Raw genomic sequence first — 25,403 nt, 5'->3', positions numbered from 1 at the left:
CGCGGATGGTCGTTTCTTTCCATGTATGGCCCAGTTGCCAGAGAGACAAAACCAACCCACCACTCTCTCTCTCCTCTGTCCCTCTTTCTGACTCCTTTTCCCCATGGATGCTCCCATGGCTGCCGGCGGGAAGGCTCGCCTGGCGCACAGCGCCGTCGCCCACGCATGGAGGCCTCCGCCGCCCTTTGCTAGACCTTTTTTTTCATCCATGCCGGAGTTCGCCGCCGCCGAAACGAGCTCCGCGACGGCCGCCACTACATACACACCTCGTCGACCGGGAGCACGGCATGAGGAGCTCCGCATGGGAGGAAGCTGCGCCTTGGGGCGGCCTCGCCTTGCAGCGCCTCGCAGCAGCCGTGCGCGAGGAGCTCGTCCCGGCCGACCTGCTGCTTGGGGCGGCCTCGCCTTGCAGCGCCTCGTAGCAGCCATGGCGCGAGGAGCCCGACCACGCCGCCGCGGCGCTCGACGCGCTCAGGCTGCACAAGAAGCGCTCGAGCAAGGCGCCGCTGCGCAGTGGCTCGGGCCAGGAAGAGGAGAGCTTGGGCGGCGGCGAGGGAGACGAGGAGGCGGGAGCGGCCGCCGCGCCGTCGTCTCCCGGGCTCCGTCCTCGCGTGATGGGAACGCACGGGCACGGTGCGGTGGAGCAGCCCACCGCGCCATCGAGTCCTCCTCGTCCGGGGCCACCAAGCAGGACGAGGCGCCTCCGTCCGCCGGCGACGCCCAGGAGCCGCTGCCCGCCGCGCCGGCCTTCGTGGTCGAGGAGCTCGTGTGGGGCTCTCAGCTCGCCGTGAAGCTTCGGGGCGAGGTGGGCTGCTCCACCGCACCGCGCGCTTGCTGATTTCGCAACGCCACACCACGCCGGCCGCGTCGCTCCGGCTCGAGGACCTGGCCCTGGCCATGGAGCTCCAGCTCGCCGCTCGCCGCTCGTCTCCCGGGCTCCATCCTCGCGTCCTGGGCACGCACGGGCGGTGGCGGACGGGGCCGCCCAACACAAGTGCGGCAAGGGGCGGCGGCGGACGAGGCCGCGTGCTCACGACGGCAAGGGGCATCACCGCACCCGCGGCGCGACGGGGTCACGCCCGCGTCGGCAAGGGCGGCGGACGGGGCCGTGCACGCGGCGAGGAACGGGCCTGCCAGCAACACGGCCAGGGCTAGGAGGAGGCCGGTGGGCCGCCGCCGCCGCGAGCTTGAGGTTGGCCACGGCCGAGCCACGCCCGCCGCTGCTCGCCTCCGGCGTCACCCTTGCTCGTTCATATTTTTGAAGTAGTACTACAAGTTGGGGGAGAAGGAGTTGTACTGTAGTTATTTGGGTTAGGAGCGTTGGGGACTAAATTGAGTCGCGGACGTTCCAGTCTGTCCGCCCGTCCGGAGGCCGACCCAAACAGCTCAAAACGAACTGTCGAACGTATCCGTTTGGGTCACTCCGTTGGAGATGCCCTAAGCCTGCACAGGCTGCACTGTACGGCGACCGCGACGCACCGCGACTTGGCACGCTTTACTTCCGTTTATGGCCCTCTCTTCTTGCGTGTACACCTCGTAATTAGGTCTGCTAGTAACCAAAGTGCAAGCCGATCGAGGCAGTGTCCGGCAAGCGACCGGTCGTTCAAGTGCCGACGCAAGTTGCCATGTGTTCTTGCAGAATGCAGCAATAATACGAGTATCTATCTCTTTCACGTCCCAGACGCACCGTATCTCCCATCGGTACGAATTCATCAACCGTATCTGTCTGACCAACCCGTACGTAATCTCGGGCGCCTTTGTAATTACCGCGAATCGCAGGCCATGGATCCATTGAAGATACGGTATCGGCAGCCGTTTAACCGCGCGAATTTTACTGGAATCGGGTAAAAATCCCCTCAACTAACTCTGCGAGATCCTGCAATCTAGCGCTCTGCAAACTGAATCTGAATCGGATCTGGCTGGTAGCTTCTCGTTTCCTCCGGAAGGTTCTAACCGATTATTTTCCCCGCGATGCTTGCCTGTCCATGCGTTTCGAGGGACATATTGCAACTGCCGGTCGATTAGAGATTTAGAGTCCATCGAAAGCATGTTTAAACACGAAAAATCATGTAGACGTCAAAGGATCAAGATTACATTCTTTGTGCGCAAGCAAATCGATCTCCCCTCACCGGCCTGACATGATCAAATCGCTTATAACTAATCAAGTACTGCTTCACCTTCTCCGCTTTGGTGCACTTGCTAGCAGTGGACCGGCGGTGGTTGCTACTCTACGTGTGATCCACTAGCAAACTATATATGGAGTATAATCTATCTCTAATGCAGTTTCGGTTTTGAAAATTCTACACTTTTTTGAGCAATTCCTGCGATCCACTTGGTTTGATTAGCAAAGTGTCGCCCCAAATGCCGCCCAAATGTCCAAGGAGGTTTCACAATATTTTGTTTTCCAAACAAGGAAGAAGTCGCCAGCACTGTCCGTGCGAGCACGTCCTTGTATTATACGCCCCAACCATATCCATTAGAATTTCGCTAATAAAGATACTAGTCCTCAATTCTGAATTACGTGTTACATATTTGGCTAGATATGCATGTATCTAGACGTGTTTTACTGTTTAGATAGACATGAATCTAGATAAATCTGTGAAGTCAAGATTTCGTTTGCCCATACATGCCAGCGAATTGTGGCTAGAAAAAAAAATCAAAATTATCAAAACGATATCGACGTTGCAAAAGAAAAATTGGCGAGGACCGAAACTTATAAAAGAAGAAAGGGCAAGGTACATATTGGCCAAAGACCAAACACACTTTAGGGTTTTTCCATAATTTTGATGGTACTTGTGGGTTTCTCAATATGGTAAATGTGCATATTAGGCAAAAACCAAACATACATATAGATACACCTTTGCTAACTTGCAGATTTTTCAATCCCACGCCATTGGATATTTCTCTTCCATCCAGTAGCCAGCCAGCCAGCCAAGTGGTACGATTTAATGGCTAATTAAAACCCAGCCAGACGCTGATTAGGCATGTCCAATGAACACAATTACTACAAATTCAAACACCCAATTCGAATTTGTTTCGAAAAGCTAGACGTGAGGAACCGAGTTAAATTCCCGGCCGTTCTACCCCCGTGACCCGAATCAATAGCCCAACAATAACTACCCTAGCCTCGCCTCGCCAGCAGTTCGAAATCCCACCGTTCGATCCGTGCGGGCGGCCGCTATCTATATAATCGCCGTTACGTCCGCAGACGTCAGTCGCCAGCAAAATAGAAAAAGGAAGGCGGCGGCGGAGGACCGAAGATAAATTCCGTCGCGGCCGCCTCTGCCTTCCCCCTTCCCAACTACTCCGGACCACTTCGCCGCGTCGCGGGGAGGAGGCCGGCGGCGGCGCCATGGAGAAGGGCTTCCAGCGCCACCAGCACCTGCTGGGCGGGAAGATGAGGGGCGCGGCGGGGCTGATGGGCCTGCAGAAGCAGAACTCGTGGTCGCCCGACATCGAGCGCGACGAGGCCTGGGAGCGCCGCCGCCGCGGCCTCATGCGCCGCGCGCCCTCGTCGTCCTCGCTCAGCCGCGCGCAGAGCGTCACCGACGACGACCTCGACGAGCTGCGCGGCTGCCTCGATCTGGGCTTCGGGTTCGAGCTGCCCGCGTGCGCCGCGTGCGGCGAGGGACGGACCCGGCTCGTCGAGACGCTGCCCGCGCTCGACCTCTACTACGCCGTCGCCGTCAAGGGTGGCGGCGCCGGTGCGGGCACGGAGGGGCAGTGCGCCGCGCCGTGCACCTGCGGCGCCTCGTCTGAGGCCTCCGACCCGTCGCCGATCGGGAGCCCCCTCTCCATACTCTCCCCAGGTACATACAGATACCGGCATCTGCATTCTCATCTCCGCAGCAGCTCGATCTGTAGTTCCGGTCAGCAATTACGAGTTCTGAACTTTCTGTTTCCTGTTTGTTCTGTTCTTAGATATGTGATTAGTCGTGAACCAATCGCTACTGTATTAAATTCCGATTTGTGATTATTAGTCCGCCCTGTTCTTCGCGATTTGAGTTTTGGTTCTGACTCTATCCATGCCTGCCTGTTCCTGCAGACGACCCGCCGGAGACGGTGAAGATGAGGCTGAAGCAGTGGGCGCAGGTGGTGGCGCTCTCCCTGCGCAACCGTGCCTGAACACCGCACCCGGTTCCTATCTCGCACCAGGAGATCCGCAGGAGGGAGGAACGAATAAAACTCACAAGAAAACAATCCTCCCTGCCTCGAGAAGAAGAACCAAAGAGGAAGAAACGCAAGGAATCTAGGGTTTGGTGCCGCATTCGCACTCCTACTACTACCTTGCACCTGCTAGACGCTAATCGACTTTCCTCGCCCTGTCACATATAAATTCACCGCTACTGAATCATCATACTTCTGCTGCTCTGCTCCTCTGTTTGTTTCGCCCTTCTCCCCCTGATTCGCTAGACGCATTGCTTCTGTTAGTTTCTCCCCCCTAATCCGCATCGTTCTGTTAGTTAGTTAGTGGATTCGACCCCCTAATCCTGGCTGTACAGCATGGCGCATCATACCTAGATTAATTTGCATTTTCGAAATAATCAATTGTTGGCTGGTAGGCTGGCTGGAGTTGCTGTTGCTTGTTTTGCTGCTCTCTAGAAAACTGATAAACGATGCTGTCATCGCGTGGCTCACCCGATCTTCCCACTGGTATCACCCGATCAACCAACATTCATTAGCATACGCCAATTGATTTGACCAAGCAATCAGCAGATCTATTCAGATCATCAAGCAATAGATACTTTCTGTAATTCGTCATCAATGGTTTATCACCCAGGGTTTTCGTTGAGATTTTTTGGAGCAGGATTCTTTAGAGCAGCGATGACGACACGCCGGTGCGGTGCAGCATATCCTTCCACAGTGCCAAACAGAATTATTTGTGCACCCGTATAGAGAATGAATTTTTCTCTCGCGGATGTGACGGGACAGGCTGTGGTCCGTCTGGACCCGTATGGGAGGAAATGTGATGGAGAGTTGGTTTAGTTGGCTGTCCCTCTCTGTCGTTTTGGCACGACGAGCTGTCTCTACCTAGTTGCTCACCTGCCCTTCCACCCCCTTCCAGTTCTTCGCCATGCCACCTACTGCTAGATTCTTCTTGACTGCAACGGTAGATGTTGAAATTGGCACCATTTTGGTCATCTCTACCGCCCCGGCCATTTTCGACACGCCAAAGTATTCATTTCGGTTTCGTTTGGGTTGATGCAAATGTTACTTTTTGATAATTTTTATTGATAAAAAGTTTAATTTACATAGTAGTGAACAAAACAGAAAATATAAATTAAAAAATATAGCTAGGGTTCAAGCCATGGCTGCCTAGTCGACTTCCCTGAGGAGCGATCAGAGTTATTGTCACTAACCTGCCTTGCGCCAGCATGGACTCATCCACCTAGGTGCCAAGGCTCACTCTAGGCCATGGCCAACTACATGGCCTCCTCCTTGGTTAGCTTGGTGGCTGGATATCGATCCGTGTTGATGATGGGTAGATCGGGCAGTCCACCACCATTGCCCTTGTCGTCTTCGTCCTTTTCCTCGGCGTCTTCATTGTCGAAGAGGCCACGACCCAACAACAGGTTGATGCAGGCCACATCGCCTAGGTATCACGCTTGGCGTCGCAGGTCGAATACCCACGCGCCTAACCTTCCTCGGTTGTAGTTGTAGAGCGGGAAAGGCCGAATCCTACCACGAATCGGGTGGGAGGATGAATGGGTGGCAGCGGATCTCATCCTGCAGCTCTCGATCCTCCCGTGGCACGGGCGGCATGGGCGCCTGCCATGAATTTAGCAACCAACCTCCACGGAGGTTGTCGAAACTGTCCGTTTGTAGCTATATATCCAGCGTGATGGCCGAATCCTACCACGGATCAAGCAGGAGGATGAACCGACGGCAGCAGATCTCATCTTGCCGCTCTCTTCCCTGCCACATCACGGACGACACAGGCACCCCGCTGCGAATTCAGCAGCCATCCTCCACGGAGGTTGTCGTCTAGCCACGATACGGGGCAACCGGTGTGGTAGAGCTCGCATGCATAATCCTCTGAAACGTACCGATGGTTCCTCTCTTTGCGGCCTCCATGTGACGAGTCGGCTTCATTTGTCGTTCTCCGTCTTGCGGAAAGGCCGGGACTTGCCCATGGCAGCGCTCGGTGGTCTGTGGAGGAGGAGAGGATGGCATGGGCGTGGGCGAAAATAGCCACGGACTCTCACCTTAAAAGCAAGGGCACACGCCTAACGATCAATGCCTTGCTGAAACGCACGCGCCACACCGAGGCGTAGAACTCCAAGTGAGGGCCATTAACAAGGCGCAGAAGACCGTAGGGGCGCCGTCCGCCTGCACTGATGCTCAGGTGGGCCCAAGAAACCTGGGCTCCGACATATGGATCGGACCGCCGGAGATGCTCATGTTCGTGTTCCATCTTGCACGATGATGGCAATCACGTCCTGAGTCCTGACCGAACCGTTGGGACTGTACATTTACACTGCAACGGATATTCAGCTGGTAGTACGTGCAAGCAGGCACACGGCACGGCAGCACGGTAACCGGCAATCATGATTTTCCCAGTACCAATCGGACATATAGTAGTAACTTCATCCGTTTGAACCGCAACCCAACCCATCCAGTACACCTTGCGGTGAAACTTCAATTTCGCACCTGGAATTTGCTATAGCAGTAGGTCCGTTCTGCAAGCGAACCGTGCACATCAGGCAGTTCAGCCTCGCTATCGATGGTGGGAGTGATAGTCTGATAATTTCGAGCTAACACATCTACTGGTCCGATCTGATGGGGGAAGAACATGGGATGCCGCCAGCCACGATACTGTAGCACGTGTCTCGACAGCGAGTTCTCAGTTCATCGACTAATTAGGGAATAGGATGGCCACGAGGGCGAACACGGCGCGCCTGCGTGTCAGTCTGATGGCCAGACGATCGTCAGGGTTTCCCAGCCACGAGTACCAAACCAGGTGTTGTTCCGGCGAAGTGCCGGCAACCACCGACGATGGGTTCCACTCAGGTGAGGCTCGAGAAATGAAAACGTTACATGAAGGATCAGAAGTTTCCGTGAATACAAACTTACTTACTCCTAGATGTTGGTTCAGTAATTGTGTGTCGGCCAGCCGGGAGATGGGCACGGCAGCACAAGGATAATACACAGATGTTTTACAGCACGAATGGTTGTGGTTCTACATGGCCAGTGCCATGGTTTATCAACACAAGCTTACAAGATTCTATCAACATGACAGCGATGACACAAACCTACAGCAGCAATGGCGTACAGTACATCCCAGCCGGCAGTCTGACCATAGTTTTCCCAGAACTCAAATCTAAGATTGGTACAAACATAACAGTTTGTGCTTACCAAACTGAGACCTCAGCAGAATGTCTGTCTGCACATCAGGACGCAGACATCTCCACTCTGCAAGCATGTAACACGACTCAGAAGGCGAACACAGCAGAAAATCTACAGATGCTGCTTCAGAGCACAAATGCTTTTGATTTCACAAGATAAAGGGTCATGGTTTCTGAGTACAAACTCATCTGATCTAACATTTTGTAATGCTCTCAGCAGAAAGTAAATAGAAATGTAATACTGTACTAATGTAGTATCACGCACGCCAATCCAACACATGAACTCACTGTGTGGACAGTGGACCATGGTTAAACAAATTACATACAAACAGCTAAAACCTATCTGTGAATATCACTGGCAGTCTATCAAGCCTAGGAGTCTGAAGCATCGGATCAGTGGCTGCTCTACAAGCGCAGCTCCTGGCGTCTCTGAATGCACCTAGCACTATGTATAAACTGCGCACGAGCTTGAAAGTAGTGTTTTCTAGTTACAACTCTTCAGCTTACCAAGGACCTGTCAGTGTCCTCCGCAGGCAAATCCTCTTTGATGTAGGTCCAACTTGCCGGGTAATTTTCTCGAATACCTGCGAAAAACATTCAAAAGTTACGTTAGGGCTAAAAGTATCTCCTGAAGAGCAAAAAGGCAGCATCAGAACAGAACGTCATATAACAATACCAACAGAACAATGGAGGAGCAGTAAGTTCATTAAAACTAAAGAAACTAGGTTCAGCAAAAGAAAAAATAATTATCTAACACAAAAAACAGGAGAAGTTGCGTCCCTTTGTGTGTTAATTAAACATAATTATGCAGATTGGAACCTGTAACAAGAGTCTAAAGGCTTTGTACAAGTGTACAGTCGATCAAAATGCACAAAAGAAACTATTGGTCCCGACGTACTCAAGGTCCATAGAAACAGGTGAGGCCATAATCTCTTTCTCGGAAGAAGAGTTCACAATAATCGACCAAACAAAAGCGAAAAAAGAAGGTCCGGATCCTAAATAAAATGGCTTAGAAATTTCTCATGATTAGATGCGGATAATGACGTGTGAACTTCTTGCGAAGTTCAGCAAAAGATCTGCAGGTAACTAGAATTATCATGATGAAAATTTGGACAATCTGGGAATGGAAGCCAGAAAATAAGAGAGTTGTTAACCAGTCCTATTGGTTATCATGATGAAAATAACTGGAATTGTTATCGTTTGCAGATAAGAAGTACCATTTCTGACAGGAACAGCTAATAATGCACACTTGAGTATAGAGGCTAAACTGGGGGGAAATACAACCTAGTGACTCTTTTCAATTGGATGGAAACATCTATAGTTAGAGGCAAACATTTAATCTCTGGTGTGAAAACTGTACTTGTATATTTTTTGTTGACCCTACCAAATGTTTTATCAGGCTAAGTTAGTAATATAGAAGTCATCAAATAGTTGTTGAGTCAGAATAAAACACTGAATAAAAAACACAGGTATCCTTAGAATATAGAACCAGGGTCAATAGATGAACCAAGTACTACGATAATCGTAGAGCCAAACTCATTGCAGTTGGCCGATCAATTCAAACATTTTTTAATCATTTTAAGCCACTCAAATGTTAGCACCTAACCCCTGCTGTGGGAAATACTCTCAATCACATCCACATCACTCTTTGCCTTATCATTCTCCAGTTCTCACGCTTAACTTCATCAATACGGCATGTTAAGTCAAGTGCAAGATAATAGTTTACAGATATAACTCTGTTTCAGTAGCTGTCAATGAGACTATTATTTCCCATTCAATCAGGTGTATCAATACCACAATTTTGGAGAACTTGTATTTTCATACTAATATTGCCGAAGCTTCCCGTTGTGCATCATAGAGCAAAACTATATTCACGACGTTGACAGGTTAATTATAAATTTGTAATAGCTCAGGAAAGGGTATCCATGGTTACAGGTTAAAAATATTTGCCTTTACACTAGTTAACCAAAACAGTGCCCATGGCACTGGTGTGTTCTGTTTTTATTGAACAGGTAATAAGTATTAGTCGAGCAAAAGCAGTTTCTTCAAAATGGTAGGCAATTACCTCATTCTTTTGCCTCTCTAGCATCTCCAACTGCACATTAGAAGTAAAAACATACTAGTTAAGCTGACATGCCTTGCTGAAATCAGATGGTTTGAGTAGCTTTATCATAGTAGAAATGTCATAGGTAGATCTAAGAACAACATGTTTGATTCATGTGAAGGTTTTCCTTCCATTTCCTCTTGAATTACTTATAGTCAAAGATGGTAACAGAACAGTGACAGGTTGAAGAATGTATGAACAGAACACAAGAGGAAATAGTTACACTTGCGAGGTAAAGTTGATAAGTACTAGTTAGGCAATGGAATATTTGGTATCGAATAAACTACCTGTCCATATAGGGTTTCGTTTGTCAGACAAATGAAAAATCATCTTGTACCAAGCGGATAAGTAAATACTCAGCACTTGACAATTTTGAAAGCTGCCACATGCACAGCCATGATTTTCAGTTTTGGGACTTCACATGTGACTGTTGAGACGATATTATACAAGAAATGGACCACTCTTACTGTATGTACACTGCAGTCGAAAACATTTTATGGTTTGTTATCTCTTAGAAGGACTTTGACTTAACTTAGTCAAACGCCGCAGAGTGACTAAGATCTGTCACTACAACTATAAATGCCCGGGTGGGGATCATCCAGATTTGTTTTTCTGATAAACTGAGATTTCGAAGTGCCCAGAGAAGCAGTGTGTACCAAGTGGTGATCAAGCTACTCACAAACAAAAAGCGAGTGCTAGAATGCGCACGTATCTCACCTGTTTTCTCTGCAACTCCTCGTTCCGCTCTTTAAGCTTTGCCACCTCAGTCTCCAACTCCATCATATAACTCTGTTGCATATCAGAAGGCACAGATTTAGTCTATGTCGATTGTCCAGGTGTTATGGAACCTCTACAGAAAGGATAAAATTATTCATGTTGGAAACAGTTTTCAGCTAGAGTCGTCAGTGTATTTGATTGAGCACTGCGGCTTTGTAAACAAGATCTGCCCTGTGCGTGGACTTTGTAATTTAGCATGTGTGCATCGGTGTAGCTTAAAACATACTGTATGTAGGCACAAAAAAGAGGCTGATATCTCAACAGATCGCATGGCATCACCGTCGTGCTAGTTTTAGTAAAAAATAATTGTTCATACCAAAAACAGATCTGAATAAGCAACACGTGTCACCGCTAGGAAACAAAAACCTTTTACGAACACGCAACGTGTCACCGGTAGGAAGCAAAAGACATGGCAAATCAATTTGTTATGGACAATAATAGTAGTGTCACGATAGCAACAGCAAGAGGAATAGTGTTCACCTGTTTCCTCTGCCTGGACCTGGCGGCGGACTCCCTGTTCTTGATCATGCGGCGCTGGCGCCGCTCGACGACCTTCTCCATGGCGGGCGGCTTCCTGCCCCTGAGGCCGCCGTTGAAGACGTAGGGCATGGGCGGGGGCGAGAGCGAGGAGAGGTTGAGGCCGTCCATGCCGCCGTAGCCGTTGGACATGACGGGCCTCGGCGAGACCGCCGCGTTGGCCCCGCCGCCGCCGTTGACGCCGAACGGGCCGGCCATGGACAGGGACAGCGGGTTCACCATGGGCGCGAACATGTTGCTCGGGGGGAACAGCATCTGGGGCTGGGGGCGGGCGGTGGGTTGTGGTGGTGGTGGCGCGGATATGGGTGGCGGGCCAGGCGGCATGTCCTCGCGGACCACGCCGGCGCGGACCAGGAATTCTTCGAGGGTTACTTCGCCGAGCGTCTGCTGCCTGTGCGCCGGCGAGGGCGGCGCTGCCGCGGCGGAGGTGGGGTTTCCGCCGAAGTAGATCATGTCGCGCCATACCTCGTCGACGGTCTTCTGGCTGAGCGTCCTGGGCAGCGTGAGCGAGCCCTGGCGCTGGATGGGCTGCTGCTGCAGCTGGTCCGGCGGGGCGGCGAGGGAGGAGGAGGAGGTGGGGTTGGCGATGGCGTGCGACTCCTCTGCGGTCCAGATGCTTCGCAGCAGCTCGTCCATGTTCATGGATCCGAAGTCCTTGCCGGGCCCGCCGAGCGCGCTCTGGAACTCGTCGAAGGTGAGGGAGTAGACCGAGGAGCCCTGGCGCGTCAGCGGCAGCGGCGTCATCGGCGGCAGCGGCTGCGGCGGCGGCCTCCCGCTGCCTCCCGGGAAATCCATGCGCGGCTCGGAGTAGTCGGATCCGGTCAGTGCTGCCGCCAAATCCAAGCGGATCAAACCCAAAAGAGCGCGCGGGCCGGCAGACGTCACTGGCTCACAGGTGTAGGAGGTGTGGCCAAACAGCTGCGCCCGTGAAGTGGTGATGGGGAGCAGGTCGAGCTGTGCTTTAAGGAAGGAGGCCAGGAGGACGGCCGGCCGGGCTGGATTAAGTATGGTTGGCGATGCCAAATTTAGCAAGAGCAAATCCAACTACTGCTTCGAGCTAGCGATTGGTGTGTGCGTCTGCAGGGGGTGGAGAGGTGGAAGAAGGTCGTTGGGCGCTGGTGCGGGGGGCGACGCGACCACGACGGCGAGAGGTTGGGGGAGAGAAGGAGGAGGACAGGTGTTGGCCTGCAGGAGCCGTGCGGGATGTGCGTTTTAAAACGTCGCCCCACAGCGACGATAACCCAAATCTCGATTAGTGCGCGCCGGGTAATAAAGTACTCGGCTCCTGCCTCGCGCACACGGCGCTGCGCACACAGCCGGATCTACCTCGGCCGCCGCGCCGGCGCTGCTCCGGTGGGGTAGGCGCGTCAGTGGGTGGTGCGTGATGTAGGGGACGGAGGTGGGGTGCGGGATAAGGATTTTGATTGGGTGCTGACCAGTGATCGGAACGTGGTGGGGCTGGGGGCGCTTGCCAGCGCGCAACGTGTCGGCCTAGACGCGAGGGCGATAGGTGGCGATGGGACGGCCTGCCCAATCGGGGCGCGCGAGGTGGGTGCATCTGGGCGGATATGGACAAAAGGAACGGACGGTCCGATCGCCGTGCTCACCCACCGGCCAGGCCAGCCGTTGACGGGACGTGGCGCGGGCGGGCTGCGCAACGGCGCGAACCGGGTATGACAGGATGGGCCTCAGGCGCAAGATGTGATTGCCGCCCGCCGGCCTGTGGGAATCTGCGTGGCCCACGAGAACATTGCACCGAAAATAAATCAACCCCCGCTACAAAAAAAAAAAACCACCCCTAGACAACCCTCGGGTCTGCGCGGGCGGCTCTAGGGGCGACCCAACCCTAGACAAAAAAGCCACCAAATCCTCTCCTTCCTTGGCCGCTGCCGCTGCCGGAGCCGTAGGGCGAGGGCAGCGCGCCAAGACAGGTCCCCTACACGCGGAGGTGGAACGTCACCTGGGTGGCGCGGTTGGTGGGTGTGTCCAATGGCGCTTGCCGGCACACGGCAGAGGGCATGGACGTGCGGAGGAGCTCGGCAAGGTGCACAGCAAGTTGAGGCGAGTGGAGCGACGGCGCGAGCCCAAGGTCGCTGTGGCGACGGCGAGGAGGCTCGGCCAGGAGGAGATCCAGGCGAGCAGTCGGCTGCCTGGCGCTGCGGGCGCTCAGTGGTGTCCCCCGGTGGCGTCCGGCGTGGGGGCTGGAGGGGAGTGGGTGCGGGCCCGATCTGGGCTTCTGCGGGTCCAATTTAGGCTTTGCGGGCCCTGATCTGGCCAGTGGTTGGAGCTGCTGCTGCGGGATGTCTTCCTGGACTTGGCGACAACCTCGGCGGGCTGTTCTGCCTCGTGCCGGTGGAAAGGGAGGCTGTCGTTACCTTGCTGAGTCGGAGGTGGAAGATAGACCAGGCCCTCGGCCGTGTGGTGTTCTGGAGACCACGGATCTGCGACAACGGCAGGGGAGGTGCTGCGGTGACGGCGGTGTGAGACTTCTTGGACATTGTAGTCTACCTTAGGCAGGCCCTTGTAGGTTGTGTTGTTGTTGTGTTGGTGGTGGTTGTCTTCGGACTAGCCGATGTGGAGTTATGCTACGCTCATTGCTTCCAATGAGTGGCAGTTTTTTGTAGCCTTCTATAAAAGTATGGTACGTCTTTGACGTACTCTCTCGAAAAAAAAGTCACAGTCAAAATATTTTTTTGATTTTGTAAACAAATACCGTACTACGCTCATTTCTTAGGGCTCTGGGCGGTGGGCTCTCTTATTGGTACTACGCTCGATGTCGATTTGTTTTCTCTTCGGAGCCTGGGGATTGTTCGGGTTCTTGTGGCTATGCGTGATCCTGCAGCTCTGGAGAAAGATAATGGTTGCATGGAGGTTATTGCTCTGCTTCAGCTTAGTGGCTATAAATTTCGTTTCCGTCGTGAGGCAGTGGGGTTTCAGCCAGACACTCGGTTCCGACCTTATTTCTGGAAGGACGAAGGAGATGATGATGGTGCGCACGGTTCTGAGGAGGAGAGGTTTGATGACGCCGCACCTGATGCGGCGCCGGAGTCTGCTAATATGGATGTTGATGGACATATTCCGACACATACTTCTGGTACCTCGGCGGCGCCAGCTACGCAGGTGGCGTTGACTCCGTTCAACCACTCGCCCTCGACGAGCAGAGGCTGTGAGATCGTGGCTCGAGCTAGGGAGGAGTGTCCACACTTGGTTGCTACACCGCCGATGTCTTCTCGTGCCGCTTCACCTTCCGCAGTTCGAACTTTTATGCGTGGTCGTACTCGTCCGGCTTCTTCGTCTTCTTCACGGGCCTCTTCACCGAGTTTGCAGCCGGGGGCACCCGGTTCCGTCTTCTACCTCGCCGCAGATGGACTTGGTGCCTCCGCCGCAGCCGGTCGCTCTCGACTTCGGCGACGCACGTTGAGCGGCCCGTGCTTCGGCGCGGTCCTCGCTGCAGCAGCCAGCTGGCCTCGGCGCAAGCAGCCGAGCCGCCGTCGGCGCCGCGTGAGCAGCCGGCCTACGCAGCAGACAGCCGGCCTCGCCGGCTTCGGTGCAGCCAGCCAAGGCGCCGGTGGTGCTGCACGACCGGAGGCCCGGGCGGCCTCACCGCTGGGCGGCCTCACCGCCGCGAAGCACCCGCGAGGCTGGCCACGGCCGGGTCGAGCAGCCGCAGCGCCGCCGTCGGTGCCTTTGGAGCGACCGGCCTTGCCGCAGCGAGCCGGCCCCGTCGGCCTCGGGGCAGTCGCCCAAGGCGCCGGAGGCGAGGCCCGACCGGGAGGCCCAGGCGGCCTCACCGCTACAGTACCCGGGTGAGGGTGCCTCGCTGGCCATGCGGCAGCCGGTCGCGACAACGTCCGACTCGCTGCCATCCCGGTCCATCCCGGAGTCTGTGGCGTTACCACCTCGGGAGGAAGGTATGCCAGCTTCGCCGCTGCCGCCTCTGGAGGGAGGTTCGCCGCGGGTGGAGTTACTTCAGGGGGCCTCACCGACACATACCCCTGGAGTACCGATTTCTTCTTCCGCGTCGATGGCCTCTTCGTCGAGTTTGGCTTCACCGTCGCCGATTCCTACCTTGCAGCGGCCTCCTCCTCCTCCGCCTGTCGTTCAGCCGACGGTGCGACGGAGTGGGCGGCACACCGTTGCGGAGGATGGATCGGGGGCTACAGACGAGGATGTCATGCAGCGTGCCATGAGACGCAAGGCGGAGATGAACCTCGACAACGCTGGTATGAAACAACCTTCCAAGTCCTTTATTTCTTTTTCTGATTCACGTATTTCGTCTAATTTGAGTAGTCTTGGGGTCTCATTGGGTAACACATCTCGATGAGATCATGGTTTCGGCTAAGATGTTGAGACGAGACGGAACTTGACCGTTTAACGGTTGTTCCGAATGTTAACACTGGGCCTGAAACCTCCGTAGTAGCCGATGATGATGATGATGGCATCCTAGATGGTCAGATTCTCTCGGCTATTATTGGTAATATATCAGAGGTCGACTTAGAACACTCGGAGCTTAGTTCAGTTTATGATCTAAAAGCTTCAGCGCGTGGTTCTAGGTCGTCACCTGGTAAAAAGTCTCGTAGATATTGTAAGAGATCTAAATCTAAAATTGTTTCTCAATGATTGGCATGTTTCGAAATAGCAGAGGTCTTGGTGACTTGGCTAAACATTCGCACATTGCCGATGGTTGTAGAGAGTATGATTTAGATTTCATTGCAATATCGGAGACGGGTAGGCGGAGCTTCTCACAGAGTTTTCTCGACCGTTTATCGGGCGGGATTAACTTTCAGTGGTTTTCTCGCCCACCTCGTGGTAGGTCTGGGGGCATCTTACTTGGCGTCCGCATAGACACCATGACGGTTTTAGCTAGTTCGGATGGTGAGTACACATTAAACTCGACATTCAGAACAAAGCTGATGGGTTCATGTGGAGTCTGGTTGTTGTGTATGGTGCTGCCCAGGACGCTTTTAAGGCCGACTTTTTACGTGAGTTGGTAAATCTTGCTAAAGATAATCCATACCCGATTTTGATCGGTGGTGATTTCAATTTACTAAGATTTCCTCATGAAAAAGTAAAGGCCACTTTGATGGACATTGGCCTTTCTTATTCAATGCTCGTCATCGATAGTCTTGATTTGAGAGAGGTGTTTATGTCGAGTCGACAATTTACTTGGGCTAATAGCTTGCCTCGAGCCCACATACGAAAAACTAGATCGCGTCTTGATGGATACTGAGTGGGAAGATAAATACCCTATGGTGTCTGTCCGCGCACTAGAACGTATTGAAAAATTGTCTGACCATGCTCCTATCCTCTTAACTACTGGGAATCCTAGACCTGTTTGTAAGCGGCCTTTCAAATTTGAACTTGGCTGGTTACAGAGAGAAGGGTTTCATGAGATGGTTAAGAAGGTTTGGGAAAGGCCAGTTGGTGGTAGTTCCCCAATCGTGAGATGGAATAATAAGATGCGTGCAATGCGCAGACATCTCTCTGGATGGGCAACCCATATGACAGGTATTCTTAAAAAGGAAAAGACTCGCTTATCAACCTTAATCGATGAGCTCGAGGCTTTTGCTGAGGTAAGACCGTTGACTGCGCAAGAGGTTGAAGTTAAGAATCAATCCAATGCACGGATGGCGAGTCTACTTCGCGAAGAGGAACTCAAATGGTACCAACGATCCAAGGCCCAATTCATTTTAGAAGGAGATTCCAATACGCGATATTTCCATGGTATTGCCAATGGGAGACATCGGAAAAAACGTATTCATTCTCTTGTCCAAGATGAAGGGTTGATTGAAGGTCATGAGCAACTCAAGTCATACATTACAAATTATTATAAAGGCTTGTTTGGTCCTCCAGATGAAAGCTCATTTTCTCTAAATGAGGACTTAACAGCTGACATACCCCAAGTTTCTGTTGAGGAAAACGGACTACTTACTGCACCTTATTCGGAGGAGGAGGTGCGAAAAGCTGTTTTCCGGATGGAATGCAACAAAGCACCGGGTCCGGATGGTTTTCCAAATGGAGTTTTACCAAACCTTCCGGGATACTATTAAAGGGGATCTTCTAGATTTGTTCGGTGCTTTGCATATTGGACAACTGGAATTATTTCGTCTAAATTTTGGTGAAGTAATCTTGTTACCAAAAGTTAATGAGGCAGTAAAGGATTCAACAATATAGACCTATTTGCCTCTTAAACGTAAGTTTCAAGATTTTCACGAAAGTGGCCACCATTAGACTTAATACGGTCGCCGATCATGTAGTTCGACCATCTCAAACAGCTTTCATGCAAGGAAGAAATATCCTTGACGGTGTGGCGGTTTTACATGAGACGGTACATGAGATGCATACTAAGAAATTAAATGGGGTTATTTTAAAATTAGATATTGAAAAAGCTTATGATAAAGTAAAGTGGTCTTTCTTACAACAGACACTCGGGATGAAAGGTTTTTCTCCGAATGGCGCGCTCTAATTAATGATTTTGTGAATGGAGGTAGTGTGGCAATTCGGGTCAATGATGACACCGGCCATTATTTCCAAATACGAAAAGGGTTACGCCAAGGAGATCCGCTATCACCGATGTTATTTAACATTGTGGCGGATATGCTGGCTATACTCATAGAGCGAGCCAAGTCTGATGGTCAAATTGAAGGTGTGATTCCACATCTGGTTGATGGTGGTTTATCAATCCTTCAATATGCCGATGATACAATTCTGTTTATGGATCATGATCTCGAAAAAGCTCAGAACCTGAAATTAATTTTGGTAGCTTTTGAGCAACTATCGGGATTAAAAATTAATTTCCATAAAAGTGAATTGTTCTGCTTCGGTGATGCCCAAAATGATACAGCTCTTTATACAGAGTTGTTCGGTTGCGGGCAAGGCCATTTTCCCATTCGCTATCTGGGTATTCCGATTCATTATCGGAGACTCACGATAGCTGAATGGAAAATAGTAGAGGAAAGACTACGAAGCGCCTTAGTAGTTGGAAAGGCAAATTACTATCTCTCGGGAGGAAGATTGGTACTCATTAATTCGGTACTGACAAACATGGTACTGTATATGTTATCTTTCTTCCTTTTGCCAAAAGGAGTTCTGCACAAACTCGATTATTATCGATCCAGATTCTTTTGGCAAGGAGATAGTGAGAAAAAGAAGTATCGACTAGTTAAATGGAGTGTAGTTTGTAGTCCTAAAGATCAAGGCGGGCTTGGTGTTCATGACTTAGAAGTCAAAAACACAGCTACTGCTAGGTAAATGGCTTTTCAAGCTCCTTACCGAGGACGGGATCTGGCAAACTATACTCCGAAGAAAGTATATCGGCTCCAAGACGTTATCCCAAGTGGTTTGGAAACCTGGTGATTCACACTTCTGGGCTGGTCTAATGGCGTCCAAAAATGACTTTTTTCGTCATGGTACTTTCTCAATTAAGAATGGGGCACAGATACGGTTCTGGGAGGATGCTTGGTTGGACAATGCACCCTTAAGTGAACAGTATCCTGCGCTGTATAGTATCGTTCGTCGCAAGGGAGATACCATTGCCACGGTGATGGCCACCTCTCCACCGAATGTGACGTTTCGACGCGTTTTGATCGGGCAAAGGCTAGAGGCATGGAATGCTTTAATTCACAGAGTTGGGGGATGTTATTCTATCACCGGAACCGGATGAATTTAGGTGGAATTTACATGTAGATGGCTCTTTCTCGGTGAAATCATTATACAATGCCATAATCCATTCTGATTTACCAGTTGATAATAATAAGAAAATTTGGAAGATGAAGATACCGCTAAAAATCAAATTTTTTGGATGGTACCTTCGTCGAGGAGTCATCCTCACGAAAGATAATCTTGTTAAGCGGAATTGGCAAGGAAGCTCTAGATGTGTTTTTTGTCATCATGATGAAACTATTAAACACCTATTCTTCCGGTGCCAGTTTGCGAGATCTATTTGGTCTGTCATCCAAGTAGCGTCTACCTTGTATCCTCCCACTAGTGTGGCCAATGTCTTTGGTAATTGGCTTCATGGTATAGATTCAAGGTTCAAGTTGCTTCTTAGGGTGGGAGCGCTAGCAGTCATCTGGGCGCTTTGGCTGAGTAGAAATGACAAGATTTTTAACGACATTAACTCCTCTTTGTTGCAGGTTATCTACAGATGTACGGGGATTCTTCGTTCGTGGTTGCCTCTTCAGCGTATGAAGAACCGAGACCTATTTACGGAGGTCTGTACACGATTGGAGGCTACGGCGAGGGATACTTTTTCCCTACATGGGTGGCAGCATAGTCTACGGATTGAAGCCCCACCCCCATCATAGGCGTTTTACATTTTATCGTTCCGATATGTATTTCGCCTAATTTCTAGTTTTACATCTTTTTATTCTAGACTTGACTATCATAAACGGCTGTGTGCATCCTGGTTATGCAGAGGCTGGATGTAATTGCTTCCCAAAAGTAATAAAGCATCCTTTATAAATAAAAAAAAACAAATACCGTAGGGGCGGACTGAGGGTGGTCCGAAGAGATATGGGCACAAACCCATTCTCGGTAGAACTCTCTACCTATTGCACCAAAAAGAACATGTATCAGGATATTCCTTCCAATCACCGTATTTCAATAGTTAAGTATACGGCGAGTATGGTTTTGCGAAACTATATAAAATACAGCATTATTCATTCACTGTCACATGTCAAAACTCAAGTTTAAAGGCTGAACCAATATTTGCGACACAATGTGTTCTTTTATCACAAGCAAAAGCATATTTTCCCCGAACATTAGAACTACAAGTTAAATCATGACGCATTAACTAGTGTTAAGGGGCACAAATACATGGTTGAATCATGTGATATTCTTCTTAGTGAAGACGGTCTGCTGAATTATATATTAATACAAAATGTCAAAAAATAACATTTAGTAAAACGAATTAGAAAAAAGGTTAAAAAGTTTAATATAAACTAGTCTCTTTGCATGACGTTCCCACGGAAGAAATGTTCCTCCTCCGAGGGTTAACTTCATCTGTGTAGTTTCCAATTTAGCTTTACTTCGTTTGTGAAAAAACAACTCTTGTAAAATAATAGAGAGGTGAAAATAATTGCTCATTTTTGGCAAACGTATACTAATTTGATCAGAAACATGTTGGAGATATGCCGGGGCAATAATAAAATAGTTATTATTATATACTTGTGTTTATGATAAATATTTGCATCTCATGGTATATTTGTATTAACCGGAATCATTAATACTTGTGTGTTTTGTAAACATAAAAGAGTCACTGCTAAGTCTCTTGTTAAACTAGCTTGTTGATTAATAGATGATCATAGTTTCATGATCATGAACATTGAATGTTATTAATAACAAGATCATATTATTAGGTTAATGATGTGATGGACATACACCCATAGTAAGCGTAGCATATGATCAAGTCATTAAGTTCGTTTTGCTTCAAGCTTTAAGATACATAGTAACCTAATCCTTTAACCATGAGATCATGTTAATCACCTACACCGGATGGATGCTTTGATGATATCAAACACTACTTCGTAAATGGGTAGTTATAAAGGTGGCATGAAGTGTTCGGAAAGTATATATAGGTTGAAGTGCGTGGATCAATACTGGGATTTGTCCATCCAAATGACGAATAGATATACTATGAGCCCTCTCGGTGGAATATCATCCAATTAGCTTGCAAGCATGTGACTGACTCACAAGAGATGTCATATCACGGTACGAGTAAAGAGTACTTATCGGTAACGAGGTTGAACTAGGTATAGAGATACCGACGATCAAACTTCGGATAAGTAAAATATCGCGCGAGAAAGGAAATCGGTATCGTATGCTAATGGTTCTTTCAATCATGAAGTCATCGTTGAATATGTGGGAGCCATTATGGATATCCAGGTCCAGCTATTGATTATTGATCGGAGAAGTGTCTCGATCATGTCGCAGATATGACATTCTAGTATATCTTACCATTGCGGCTGCAATTAAAATTATGAGGAAAGCTTCATTGGTATTTACAGGTTTATGGTTCGTTATATATATTTAAATACTTTCATGAAAGTACAAGATTGTCTATTGGAATAAGAAATAGATTGAAGACCTCAAAAATTTGCTAGTATCTTTTTGATGTTATTTTATAATTGTTGGAGACAACCCGTGCATCTCTACCATGTACAATTTATTACTATAAATATATGTCATATTAATTACCAAAAAAACTAAAGGTTTCAAATTCAAAATTCCTTTGAAATATATCCATAAAGAAAAATCAATAACAAATCGTGATACATGTACTTATTCCCCCACACAGACGACATTCCTTTCCTAAACATAGAACCAAATGGTTTTGTCGCCCCCGGTGACTCTTTCCTTCATTGAAGAAAACAATACCGAGAACACCATCAAAGAGATAGCATTGGCATTAAAAATACAATCTGCATCATTGTGAGATAAGTAAGTCTTAATGATAAAACAATTGTCCTAACTCCTAAGGTACGGCAACCCCAGTACATAACTCAGTTTAGGCCTCTATCTTCGTGCACGGTTTTTCTTCACAAGGTATATTCCAAAGCTATTGCCAAATGTATGAGAGATGAACTAGAAGTTTGAATGTCTACATACAATGAAATGAAACAAGAAAGGAGAGAAAGGGCGGGAGTGATGTTTTGGCACATGGGAGCGCATGCTCCCTTTATTTTCAAATACATGTTAGACATATTTTAAAATGTCAAAAAAATTGAAACAAAAATTTCGCACGTACATCTTGATGTGCTACACGCTCACAAAGTTGTTTCATGAAAAATCGACTTGTCATGTGGCGTGTGTAAAAAAGATAAAATTCGGTGCTGAAACAAAGACTTGTCACCAGATAAATTTTCTCTTTTTCGCTTAGACTACAAAAAAATCATTTTTTTCGTGAAACTTGACGAATACACATATATTATGGAGATGTACATGTAAAATTTTTTGTCAAAATTTTTTAACACTTCGAAATATGTTTTTATGGTAGAGGGATCATACGCACCCGGGAGCCAAATTGAGTTTCTGCGAAAGGGCTGTGTGCTATCAAAATTCATATGATGAAGTAATGCGATGGAGTGGAATGGGCCTTCCTTTCCTTGAGGCAATGCTTTTGAAAATTGGCTTCCTGCCAATGATGGTGCAACTTATAATGAAATGTGTACGTTCAATACGCTTTTTGGTGAAGGTAAACGGAAAGTTGCATAACGTAAATTTATTCCGTAGAGTGGACTTCGTCAGGGTGATCCAATGTCACCGTACCTATTCTTGATTTGCAATGACGAATTGACGGTGCTACTGAATTCCTACGCTAATGGGGTTGTGGATCGTGGTATCCGCGTGTGACGTCGGGCTACATGGATTACACACCTCCTCTTTGTTCATGATATCTTAATCTTCATCAATGCAACTATGGAGGGTGCAGGGAAAATAAATACAATTCTACATCTATATAACCAGGCCTCGGGAAGCTTTTAATGAGAAGTATCTCGAATTACCCACGGCAGCTGTCAACTTAACGAGTGAAGTGTTCGAGTTTATAGTGGATAAATATGAAAAGCAGTGTTAATTGGTGGGCAGTGAAACATATGTCATTTGCAGCCAAGGAGGTACTGATTAAAGAGGTCCTCCTATTTCGATGCTACATGATTCCACGCACATCAGGATCGTTCGATTAAAATCCACGGACTGGATTGACTCGTGTTCTCCTCTGATGGAACATTTTCATCTGACCCCTAAACATTTACTTTTTTCCGCAAGAACGGCACGTTTCCTCTTTGAAGCCTCTATCCCCATGGAAGAACCGCCTGCATGTAGACATGCTGCTAGCAATCAAGATTTGTATGTGCTCGTTCCTTGAAGAATCAATCAAGACATATGGAGAGCGATTCCTTTAGAGGCCATGCACCAAACAAGATTGCAATTACAATATGCGCACCTGTTTGTGTTTGGCACCAGCTAGTGCAGAGAATGGAGGAAGAATTCATTGGGGAGTATTTCACCATAATTTATGTTGAGTACAGTAGGACCAAAAGAATAATGACAAGTCATCGATAGGAGAAGTGTCCCACTTGGCCGCGCATGCACTAGATATACTTGCTTAGTAAAAAAATAGTAGCCACAGTTGTGGATCCCGAAACGTAGCTGAAGTTGTAGCAAATAATATAAAAGCAAGAGTTGTACTTGTTAACCGAATAATTAATATTAAAAGGATATGATTATTTCTTAGTCGACTGAGAACTAACTTCATTCTCAGTCACATAATGTCATTAAATCTATGTTGCAACTGATGACTAGCATGAATCACGAAGCAAATCTAACGACCTCGATAGTTTTTCTTACTTGCAACTTCACATGCAACTGAAAAAAATGAATTGCGACTCCACTTGCAACTGAAAAAAACAGTTGCAACCCAACTTGCAACTCATATGCACAAATCATGATGCAATCAGACAATGTATGACTTGACTGAGCATGAACTAAGTTCTCAGCTAGCTGAAACTAGCAAATCCCATATTAAAATGGACCTACCAATATTAAATATGTAGGCACAAGAATTGGATATGCATGGATGGTCATAAACATAACACAACATATGTTTAATGTTACTAGTTGTCAAATCTCATGTTCTTAATTTATTGTGGATGTATTTCATTTATTGTTGGGCATACCTATGAAGAATCATTCACCTATCACCCCCACATGTCAATGCAATTATATACATGATAACTAAGATGGTTATTTTTCGAGCTCATGTCAGCAACACATTATGTTTAATAAGCACAGATCCATTCTCAAATCATTGTCCTCAAAAATAATATCCTTCGCACACATGAGGTTCCCGGTTTGGAGATACAATAGGTGTATTGTGTTTATCTTAGGATGTGTGCACCCATAGAGTATCAGAAATGACCACACCATCTTAAAACATACAATTTGTACCAATCATACTAGATCACCAATTCCATAAGGACAAGGAGAACTACTCAAACAAAAATATACAATATAATAAATCACTGGAAGAAGGTTGATGATGGTAATGGTAGTACTCCCATCGTCCCTTCACTTGTGTTTCAGCACTGCCAAAAACGAGGGGGAGGACACCTTGGTAATTGAGAAGAGTATTTTCTGCTCTAATTTGTTTTTTTGGCTACGGTGTTGGAGAGACAAGTGCCTCACGCCCTCTCTTTATTGGATTTTACAATTAACGAGTTCTACCAAGTTATTCATGGATTCTAAATTATCATACATTACAAATGATGACTTTTTAGACTAAGTATCTAGAAAGCACACACTAGCGCATGAAAGTTATATTTGGTTAAGAAATAAAACAAATAATTATATTGACCAAAAGAGGGTGACATGAAGAGATATGAGGACAATCCTTCGTCAACAACTCACACACTCTAGAACTCTCTATTTGGTTAAGTCTTGCACCCAAAATTCTCATCATGATATTCCTTAAGTCTGGTGTATTTAATATTTAACTATGCCATGACTCCATGAGTATGATTTAATGAAACTATATGAAAGCCACTATTATTCATTCACTGCCACATATTGTTTTCTTCGAGATGTGTTTTCCTTTTTTCCTTTGGTCTGACCGAGGTTGAATATGGATAGTGAAATACTTCTCCAATGTATAAACTAAACTTAAAAGGATAAAACAATATTTAGGACAAACTGTAATTTCTTAACATATGCAAAAATAACTTTTCATGAAAATTGGAACTATTGAGTAAATCGTGACACCTTAATTAATGTTAAGGGCACAAATTGAATCATGTAGTCATAAACATTTTTCTTAGTGAATAAAATGTATTTAATGATATATCAATACTTAATAGAAATACATTTTGTGATGGTATGGATTAGAAAAGTACAGTAGTTTAATATAAATATTTTTTGAGAGTTCACCCTTTCCCTAGCTAGCACTAGTAAAAGTGCACGTGCGATGCACGTTTTAATTAATACAAAATTAGTGGCATATACAAGCATAAAATGTCAATAGCTATTCATCATTTACTCAAATAAAGTATTTACTACAAATGGTAGTCAAATGTCGATCCTGAATGTTGTAATGGTGCCGTTTCTGCATTGGTTTGTCAAAGACTCAAAGTTCTCTGAACCTAGCATGTGTGAGTTCATTCTCAATGAACGTGCCCCTTTTACAAAAACTAAAGATAATGGCCTAGTAGTCATGAAAATATATAATTTCAAAGACATATAATAATATATTATATCGCTTGAAGATGTAAAGCACTTCCACTATTGTTCCCAGTGAAGCTAGAGAAAATGGCCTAGTGGTCAACATACAAACACCTGCTTATTTTGTGTAACAGTGCCTCAACTGATGCCCTCGGAAAACCCAAATGATGCTAGTTAGCAACAATAACAAAGATATGGATAATCAGGTCTCTTCTCCCTCTGGTCCAAGAAATAGAAGAGTGATTAACCATAAGAGCTCACGAAATATATTGAATTTCCGAACCTTGTATGCAAAATGATTCAAATTTTGTGCATGTGTTACTATTCGATCAATTGTACAAAAAGTACATTACAAGTACAAGATTGATGAAAGAAAGGTGGGGTTTATTAATCCAGCAAGTAATGGGTTATATTTCAAAAACCAA

At 47.6% G+C, this 25,403-nt stretch overlaps 2 protein-coding genes across 3 annotated transcripts; one reads left to right on the top strand and one right to left on the bottom strand.

Annotated features, from left to right (window-relative positions):
* The first annotated feature begins 3,311 nt into the window (after positions 1 to 3,311).
* LOC124688489 lies at positions 3,312 to 4,577 on the top strand. Its single transcript, XM_047222160.1, has 2 exons — positions 3,312 to 3,809; positions 4,046 to 4,577. Exons 1-2 carry the CDS (start codon positions 3,353 to 3,355, stop codon positions 4,123 to 4,125), a joined length of 537 nt encoding a protein of 178 aa, XP_047078116.1. The 5' UTR covers positions 3,312 to 3,352; the 3' UTR covers positions 4,126 to 4,577.
* Positions 4,578 to 7,044: 2,467 nt separating this feature from the next.
* On the bottom strand, positions 7,045 to 11,559 carry LOC124693240 (bZIP transcription factor 23-like). Of its 2 annotated transcripts, XM_047226709.1 has the most exons (5): positions 10,708 to 11,559; positions 10,168 to 10,239; positions 9,412 to 9,441; positions 7,854 to 7,930; positions 7,045 to 7,413 (listed from the first exon to the last, which is right to left on the bottom strand). In XM_047226709.1, coding segments are annotated over exons 1-5 (1,032 nt in total). In that variant the 3' UTR covers positions 7,045 to 7,412. The 2 variants fall into 2 exon arrangements, with proteins under 2 accessions (XP_047082665.1, XP_047082664.1); XM_047226708.1 differs by lacking the exon at positions 7,045 to 7,413 and having other exon boundaries at positions 7,850 to 7,930.
* Positions 11,560 to 25,403: the final 13,844 nt, after the last annotated feature.

The sequence above is a fragment of the Lolium rigidum genome, chromosome 2, assembly GCF_022539505.1.
Source record: "Lolium rigidum isolate FL_2022 chromosome 2, APGP_CSIRO_Lrig_0.1, whole genome shotgun sequence".
Classification (NCBI taxonomy): Eukaryota; Viridiplantae; Streptophyta; class Magnoliopsida; order Poales; family Poaceae; genus Lolium; species Lolium rigidum.
Note: the sequence above shows the minus strand (reverse complement) of the source record. Positions and strands in the feature narration are given on the sequence as shown.

Coding starts and splice junctions, on each gene's coding strand:
- LOC124693240 (XM_047226708.1), bottom strand. CDS start 11,559: ATGGATTTCCCGGGAGGCAGCGGGAGGCCGCCGCCGCAGCCGCTGCCG. Junction 9,442..10,167: donor AGGAGTTGCAGAGAAAACAG/GTGAGATACGTG, acceptor TCTAATGTGCAG/TTGGAGATGCTAGAGAGGCA. Junction 7,931..9,411: donor TAGAGAGGCAAAAGAATGAG/GTAATTGCCTAC, acceptor TGTTTTTCGCAG/GTATTCGAGAAAATTACCCG.
- LOC124688489 (XM_047222160.1), top strand. CDS start 3,353: ATGGAGAAGGGCTTCCAGCGCCACCAGCACCTGCTGGGCGGGAAGATG. Junction 3,810..4,045: donor CCTCTCCATACTCTCCCCAG/GTACATACAGAT, acceptor CTGTTCCTGCAG/ACGACCCGCCGGAGACGGTG.